The sequence below is a fragment of the Macadamia integrifolia genome, unplaced genomic scaffold, assembly GCF_013358625.1.
Source record: "Macadamia integrifolia cultivar HAES 741 unplaced genomic scaffold, SCU_Mint_v3 scaffold2472, whole genome shotgun sequence".
NCBI classification, from domain to species: Eukaryota; Viridiplantae; Streptophyta; class Magnoliopsida; order Proteales; family Proteaceae; genus Macadamia; species Macadamia integrifolia.
The window spans coordinates 1-8,665 of record NW_024868738.1 but is presented as its reverse complement, the minus strand read 5'-3'; the positions used below and the strand labels follow the sequence as shown (position 1 = coordinate 8,665).

Here is an 8,665-nt window from a genome sequence, read left to right as displayed (position 1 = left end):
AATAAAAAAAAAAAAAAAAGGCATTTTGACACAGAAAACTGAAGTTTCCGTTTTTGACACTGAACGTCTGGAACAGAAACGTTACCAAATGCAGCCATAGAATTTGTAGTTTATTTTTGGATTAGAGCAGCATATAAGAGTTGGTTCCATGTATCAGGAACACCTGCAAGACACCAGTGAGTGCAATCCATGCCCGAACGAGATCCATCAGTGTAATATGAAGGGTGTCCATCTTTTCTCAATTGTGAAAGCATTGTTATGTCCAGCAAATACACAGGCTTCCTCATTTTCTTTATCACACTCCTCACCACAGCCCTTGGCTCAGCAAACCCTGTTAGATTGTGTGAGTTCTTTAATGGATGAGTTTGTCCAGCACAGTTCTTCACATTTGGTTCACCCCATTCACTTCCCCTGATTGAACAGAGAAAGAATGTAAATTTTAAGATTGAGATTTAAAAAAAATGGGTGTCCATCAACTGGCCGGCCCATGAATATGATCAGGTGTTGGTCCTATTAAAATTATTTGTTAAAAGGCCCAGTCATGGCCCATGTACTTCATACCTGTAGTGGGAAGGAGAAATTCCTTGGAAGAAGACTTTGGTCTTGGAAGGGTCTACATTGGTGTCCACCCACTGAGCCCAAGTTTTCAGGCCCATTTCAAAAGCCTCTAAGCGATTAAAATCTCTAAATATTCTTGTTCCTGCTTCAAGATACTTCCATCTGCAATAAATCAACCATAAGGTAAGTCTTTATATTAAAAAAATAAAAAATAAAAAAGGCTAAGCTGGTTGGGTCAGTGGGCCGGGTCAAATGGTAGGCCAGGGTTTGTGAACCCTAAACCTGGAGTTAGGTCGTGAATTGATCTTACTTTTGGAGAGCACCCTTGTAAGTCCACCAATGCCAGGTGTTGAAGATCAGAGTGTCTAAGCCTTTCCATGCATCACCACCTTTGATGGAGTTGACTTTCAGAACCGGGCCAGCTTTTCCTTTCACAAGGTCCACCAAAAACGCATTACGGGAGAGCATAATTGAAATTCCATAATCCTAGACAAGGAAAGTAGGGGAATTAGAACCAGGACCAAATATGAACTAGTTTTATGGTATATATGATCAAGAATGTATTCCTTTTATACCCACCGGAATTGTGAAGTTAGAGAGAGATTCCTTTCGGACCAATGAGTAAGGAGAGTTTGGAACAGTAGCATGAAGCATGCACGTGAGAGATTGCCACTGGTTGTAACTTAGAGAGTCCCCCACAAACATTATTTTTTTGCCTCTATATCTCCGTAAGAAATCATGACCGTCGAACCTGTATCACAAATATCATCTCCATTGAGATTCCACACAAAAAGAATTAATCTCATATCGAATGTGAATAGCAATATAGAGACATTTATAGTTAGACTTGGACACCCGGTCCTTTGCTAGCTTTTGAGGATAAGTTCTACCCAAGTCCCAAACAATCTTAAGACAAGGAAAAAAAAAGAAAGAAAAAAAAAAGTATTATCATGAATAGTATAATTGGATGAGAGTTTTTTTTTTTTGCTAATGACGGGTATTTAGGCCTTTGGCCTAACTAGTCCCGCTGGCTCATACTGACTCCACAACTGCATGGATTGGAGGATACCGGGGTAATGAGAACCATTCAACTTTCACTGAAAACAATGAAAAACACTAAACAACCCCGTGTGAGTCGCCCAAGGTGTGCCTAGTGGGAATCGAATTAAGGACTTTCGAGTTTACAGTTCATACCAAGTTTGTTGCTCACCAACTGCACTACCTCCTTGAGTTTGATGAAAGAGAGCTTACCTGGGCAAGGTGCAAGCATGAGGCTTCCATCCGTAATGGAGGTAAAGAAGATCAGGTCTACCATTAGACTCGCAGTTGAACTCTTTAGTGATGAAGGGACAGGTTGAGTTATAATAGAAAGGATAGGAGTGGTTATTGAAAACCCAACTCCCTTGGAAAAGATTACATCTGGGTTTTTCTCCATTTGCTTGATGAGGGATGATGAAAGATATGAGAAGGGATAGTAGTATGGCAAGGAGATGAGAATATCTAATGATACCCATCTGGGAATTCAATCTCAATTATGCTCAAACCTGAAACCAGTGAATGAAGAAGAGTTAGAGATGGAGAAAGATGAGTGGAGGTAGAAGAGTTTAAATAGATAGAAGGAAGTGCGGTCCGCATTACTCGATCCGTTTAACACTTGTGATTGACTTGAGACTTGAGAGTGATCGATGGAGACTAGAACCGCAGTCTCGACGGTTGCACCTCCTCTGCGTGAGGTTTGGGTATAGAGAGAGAGAGAGCGAGAGAGAGAGAGAGAGAGAGAGAGAGAGGGAGGCAGGCGTTACAAACACGTATCCATATCCTTCCTTCATCAATTTAATCTTAAGATAGATATTTATGTTGCAATTTTAATTAGAGTTAAAAGCTGAGGATAACCGCTCCATCCTTTTCTCCCTCAGTTCTAGGAATAGAAATCTCACATGACAAAACCGTTCATTCATCTCTCTCTCTCTCTCATTTGATGGTATTTTAATACACATGCTTCGGAAAAATTGGAGTGGTTTTGGTGACCCATGCATGCTTCATGGATTGGATCCTGTTGGTACTTTTCTCCTATTTTTCTTTTGTAATACATTTTCCCTAGGAATCACATAGTTTTTTTATATACCTGTTGGATTGAGAATCTATCAAATTTTAAAGCTAAACTCAGTCATATGATCCAATTTGTATTTTACCTTCTTATCATCAATCATCCAAATTTATTTTGATTGGAACCTATGAGATGTATGACATTTTATAACATTTATATATGCTGCATTTGGTAAGCATTTTTGAATGTTTTCTAGGAAATCATTCCAAACACAATCTTAATTTCAAAGAATCTACTATATAATTTTGCATGCTTTCAAAGTATAGTAGTATAGTTTATTCACTTTAATCATGATTTAGACTTGAGATTTTTGAGGGGGGATCGGAGTGCCTGAAACCAACGAAATGTTAGGATTGAGAATATAAAATGACAAATATAAGTTAAATAAATAATGGGTACCATGTTTAAGATCATGGATGAAAGACTAAGAATGATTTCTTGAAAAATATTATCAACCAAGAATGCATTCTAAGAATGTATACCAAATGTAGCCTTCAAGCTTATATAAATTTTGTTGTTTTCTTAGGAGAAGTTGAAATATTTTGTCTTGTAATCAAAACATTTTGAGTGGTCGTATTACTCCAACCAGTCATATGATCCAGTTTCTATTTTGACTCATATGACTCCAATTTGTCATCAGTCATTACAAATTTACAAATTGGATCATATGACTGAGTCATATATGATCCAATTTGTATTATGTTTTCCCTATGAAACCGTTTATCGAAATCGAACCGAATCATTAATATCAAAATCGCAAAATCGTTTAATAAGTGGTCCAATTTGTTTTCAATTTTAAGATCGATTAGTTAAATGGGTCAGGTCGGTTTTAACCATTTAACCCATTGGTTTCAAACCGAATTGACACTGTCAAAACCGATCTAATTAACCCGTAAAACAATTAAATATTTGGTTGTTTTAACAAAACGTAAATGGTTCAATTAGGGGAAGAATTAAGGACCATAGAGGTTGTCCAACAGTCTATTCAATAATTTACTCATATTATGTAGTTATGTACTTAAATCTTTGCTTGTTCAATGCCTCATTTAATTTGATATAAGATTGAAGCGTTTATCAACAAAAGCGAATTTTACTAAGCATGCGAATAAACTAGCAAATCGATTATTAACCGTTTAGAAACCGTATGGAATAAATTGCGATCAAAATCGTTTAAAACCGCGGAACTGAAATAGTTTATTAAATGGTTGCGGTTCCAGAAAGTGTAACCATTTAGTAAATGGTACGATTTTGGTTTTAGTCAAATAAATATAAATCAAACCAAACCATACGGTATACACCGATACCAAACCAATTAACACCCTTAGTCAGACTTCGGGGGTTTCAACTATTTCAGTTCAAATGTTCTATTAAAATTATGCATTGAGCACTTTTGGCATCTTGATTATTGTGCCAGTCCTTTTATTGGATTTTAACCAAAGCAATTGCGACCTACATTGATTTAAAATGAGCAACAATGTTAAAACCGTAATTTTTTTTTGCTAATGACGGGTATCTAGGCCTTCGACTTGATTAGTTCCACGGGCCCATACTAACCCCACAATTGCATGGATAGGGTCATATCATGGTTAAATGAGAACCATTTAACTTTCATTAAAAGCAATGAAGAACACTAAACACCCCCGAGTGAGTGGCCCAATGCTAAAGCCATGATTGATTGTCAAGAGAATATTATAAAGTAAATGAAAATTGTAGGACCTGACATAGCAACCCAAGAGGGGTGGATTGGGTGCAAGATAAAAATTTAGAATGGAATTTTAACAAGCTCTCCACCTAGGAGGGATGATAAACTCAAAGTATGTGCTAGTGATAAAAAAGAGAATACACAAATATTTATAATGGAATAAAGTTTTATGTTTGAGAACAGTCTTGCCATAGATAGGGGATGCAAAATGATCATTATGCTCCTCTTGTGGGTGTGCATCCCTGTGTCTGTGTGTAGTGGCTGTTCTCGAATAGAAAATACTTACCCATTTATATGGTATGGTTGGATCTCTTACCTATGTCCATTACCAAAAGCTCATTACCTTTAGATTTTCACTATCCATAATTGGCTTCCTCAGTACCAATCAAATCGTTACAACTTGCATTCCTAGGTAGCGAACCACCTTATCACCTTTTGTGGATAGTGATCAAACACAATTCCCTTCACTTATGATGAGAGTCTGTCTTATGTGTGCAATCGACTGCATGTCCTAAAAAAAATCCTCTGCCATGGTTGCGGTGGAGTGACAAGCATTTAATGGCCGGCACGACATCGGGGCATGTGCCAATGTCGTCTTGGCCGTCAGATGCTCACCTCATCGCCGCTGCATGCCCTGTGAGGTCTTTAGTCAACTTATCCCCTTGAGATTGGTTGACTTCCATAGTTATCATTAGTGATCAAATATACAGTTTAGGGAGAGGGTGAGGGCAAAAGGGTATTTTTCATAAGGAGAGGAGAGATGATGATTAATGACACATGTTCCACACAACCTTTTCTTAAATTTTAAGAGTTTTTTTTTTGGCAAGAGTAATTTAGGGGCTTTAATTTCAGAAGTTAAGTGAATCATTCTAAGAATGTATTATCGACCAAGAATGTATTCTAAGAATGCATACCAAATGTAACCTTAAAGCTTATATAAATTTTGTTGTTTTCTTAAGAAAAGTTGAAATATTTTGTATTGTAATCAAAACATTTTGGGTGGTCGTATTACTCCAACTAGTCCTATCATCCAACATGTAATTTGACTCAGTCATACGATCCAATTTCTAATTTGACTCATATGACTCCAATTTGTAATCAGTCATTTCAAATTTACAAATTGGATCATATGACTGAGTCATATATGATCCAATTTGAATTATATTTTCCCTATGATACCGTTTATTGGAATCGAACTGAGCCATTTATATCGAAACTGCAAAACAGTTTAGTAAATGGGTCGGTTTTAGCTGTTTAACCTTGTGAACATGTGAAATGTGGGGAAAAGAAGATAAAAATAAGGAAGAGGGTTCTTTAAAAGGCAGTGGGTACCAACACCAATGTGGGGGCCAATAGGACCATTAGTAGAAGCATCAAGAGGAACGAGATTTTCACCTTCCATGAGGGGCAGGGTGCTGCCACACTATCTTCTAGGTTTATTTTTCCTAAAATTATTTTTCAGTTGTTGATGTATTCCTCCGTAGCCTCACATAATCTGGTTTGACCAAACTCGCATTATTATCATATAATATGTGTAACACCTTTTATTGTTTATCATTTTATCTTGGTAGAGAAATCATTTCCTATCCCATTGATAAGAGGCATACGGAGCTGAATGCTAGCACAGCTACACATTATTTTGTTGTGCGAAAAGAAAGATAGACCCAAAGAGCACTAACGTATGCTACACTCCCGGGTAAAGTACTCAATCCACTCTTATTATTTATGCTGGTAAAATGGCAAGTTGAATATGACTCTATATATTGAAGACTAAAGAGATTTATCAACTTTGGTAATGGTGGCACCATACACATTATATTTATTCCATCAAACAAAATTTATTTCACCAAAATAAAATCAAACAAAATTCATTTTAGTGTAAACTAACCAATATTTATCTTTCTTAATTACCCAGGCCGTTTTGCATCATAGAAACAAAGAGTAATTGGTTCCAAGTATCAGGAACACCAGCAAGACACCAATGGCTGCAATCCACACCCTCATTACCGGAGTAAAGAGATTGGTGTCCATCCTTCCTCAACTGCGATAAATTGGTCACATCAAGCAAATCAACTGGCGTTGACATCTTTCTCAACAAATTCTTCACCACAGCTTCACCAGGAAGTGGCCCACTTGGGTATTTGTACCCATACCCACTTACTGGCTCTGTCTGCCCTTTGCAGCTCCCATTTGTTTGGTTCCAGTCTGCACCTCTGAATCATTTGACAATGATCCAATGGAAGTAAAAATAAGATTAGTGAGTTTAAATTGATTAATCATTATCCTGTATGATGATTAGAGGGTCTATCTCGGTTCAATGATAAGGTTTCTTTATTGTGATCTAGTGAATGTGGGTTTGAGTTGAAAAATAGTCTCTTTGGAAAGAGGAACATTATGATCCTCTTCAAACCCTAAATCATTATTAGTGAACAGTTACTAATTGAAGAATATTAAGGTTGCTTACTTGAAATGGGTTGGAGAGATGCCCTGATAATAGACTTGAGTTGTTTTTGGGTTGATATTGGAGTCCACCCATTTGGACCATGTAGTGAATCCTTTCTGAAATGCAACCATACGATCCATGTCATTGTATAGCTTGCCTCCATCTTCAATGTACTTCCATCTGCAATACAACAACCGTTTAAATTGGATTTGATTTTGTCATCGAAAAGGAAAGATTTGAAGAATCTTGCCAAAAATAAAATTGATTTGCAAATATCATACCAAAATTATGTTCAGAGAAAATTAAAAGGAAAGAAAATTGTAAAAGAAAATAGAATTTATTGGAATCTGTTAGATCAAACACCAAGAAACACGAATAAAGAAAGATAATAGATCCGTACGACACAGAGATTTAACGAGGTTCACACACCAGGGTGGTGTGCTACGTCCTCGGGCGAAGAAGAAGATGATCCACTATGCAGCAGAAGAAGGATTACACCCTAGCAGCGGCGAGGAAGAACTCGCCCTGAAACCCTAGCTTCGTGAAAACCCTAGAATACAATGACTCTCAACAAGCAACAGTACATTATATATATATACTCCAAATAGCGGTTCGACCCATCGGGTCGCGGTCGATCCGGTCGAACCATACCGCGGGGGCGTAGCCCCCGCACCCCCATACGAGATCAGTGATGGGCTCCGGGCCAAGCCCTCTGCTTCCATCACAGATCTCAGAAAATTTCCCATTCGGGTCGCCACCAAAGTATGTCGGATCGGGTCAATCTTCAAAACGGGTCAAGAATTCGAGACAAACTTAACAGAATCTAATGCCAAAAATATGTTGAGAGAATTAACAATGAAAGAAGGTTTCCTTTTATTCTTATCTCAACATATTTTTGTGCTAATTTTTTCGGATAAAGGTGAAATTGTAAAAAATCACAATTTTTGTTAACTAAAATATGAAAAAAACAAAAAAGGGATCAATTTAGGCTGATATAGATCGATCGGACTGGTTCCTTGCTCAACATAGCTATCTTGAACAAAACAAGAACACAATTTTTTTTTGCTAACGATGGTTAGTCAAGTCTTCAGCTTGACTATTCCTACGGGCCTATACTGACCCCACAACCACATGAACCGAGTCATATTGTAGTTGAATGAGAACCATTCAACTTTCATTGAAACAGTAAATAACACTAAACACCCCATGTGAGTGGCCCCAAGGAAGAAAGAGGAGTTAAACTCAGAACCACACGTTTTCTGAGGCAAAGGTTCATTGCTAACTTGGCTATCCCCTTGGGTTTAAATCATGAACATGTCATGGATATGGAGACTATTTCAATCAAATTCTTACGGTTGTAGACTTCCAGTGTGAAACCACCAATGCCATGTGTTGAAGATTAACACATCAGCATTCTTCCATCGATCACCTCCAGAGATAGAGTCCAATTTAAGAATTTTTCCGGTACTTTCAGTGACTAAGTCCACAAGGAACACATTGCGATCGAAGTTCACCGATACGTTATAGTCCTGGAAATTCAAGAAATAAGATAAGACATAATTTTTGGAATCTATATTGACTGGATCTGGATCTTCTCCATAGATCCCATGGACTATAGAGTGTTCCACACCTAGGAGAATCCAGACACATGTCTCAAGGTCCTCCCAATCATGGGATCACTCTATGATCCATGGGCTTTACGAAGAGGAATCCTATCCATATTCACTCCCGCATGGGATTCATCGTTCATAAAGTAAAGAATGAAGAACACACCGGAAATGTAAATGTATACACGCCATCTTTTGCCCCTTTTATGTACTTTGCCTGGGGCACTGAGGAGTGAATCATGCATGTC

The 8,665-nt window shown here is 37.7% G+C and overlaps 2 protein-coding genes across 2 annotated transcripts; both read right to left on the bottom strand.

Annotated features, from left to right (window-relative positions):
• Positions 1-2: 2 nt before the first annotated feature.
• On the bottom strand, positions 3-2,115 carry LOC122066579 (protein trichome birefringence-like 38). Its single transcript, XM_042630410.1, has 5 exons — positions 1,810-2,115; positions 1,138-1,309; positions 869-1,044; positions 562-720; positions 3-411 (listed from the first exon to the last, which is right to left on the bottom strand). Exons 1-5 carry the CDS (start codon positions 2,070-2,072, stop codon positions 111-113), a joined length of 1,071 nt encoding a protein of 356 aa, XP_042486344.1. The 5' UTR covers positions 2,073-2,115; the 3' UTR covers positions 3-110.
• A 4,096-nt stretch (positions 2,116-6,211) lies between these two features.
• Positions 6,212-8,658, bottom strand: LOC122066574 (protein trichome birefringence-like 42; the record flags this gene model as incomplete). The annotated part of the gene is made up of 4 exons (XM_042630403.1): positions 6,212-6,580; positions 6,832-6,990; positions 8,164-8,339; positions 8,584-8,658. Coding segments are annotated over 4 exons (720 nt in total), but the record flags the coding sequence as incomplete, so codon positions are not given.
• Between the last annotated feature and the right edge of the window lie 7 nt (positions 8,659-8,665).

Bases quoted from the DNA above. Each gene is read 5' to 3' on its own strand.
- LOC122066579 (XM_042630410.1), bottom strand. From the start codon at position 2,072: ATGGGTATCATTAGATATTCTCATCTCCTTGCCATACTACTATCCCTT. The intron at 1,045-1,137 runs GTGGGTATAAAA...TTCCTTGTCTAG, and splicing joins TCTCTAACTTCACAATTCCG to GATTATGGAATTTCAATTAT. The intron at 412-561 runs GTATGAAGTACA...CTGTTCAATCAG, and splicing joins ATTTCTCCTTCCCACTACAG to GGGAAGTGAATGGGGTGAAC.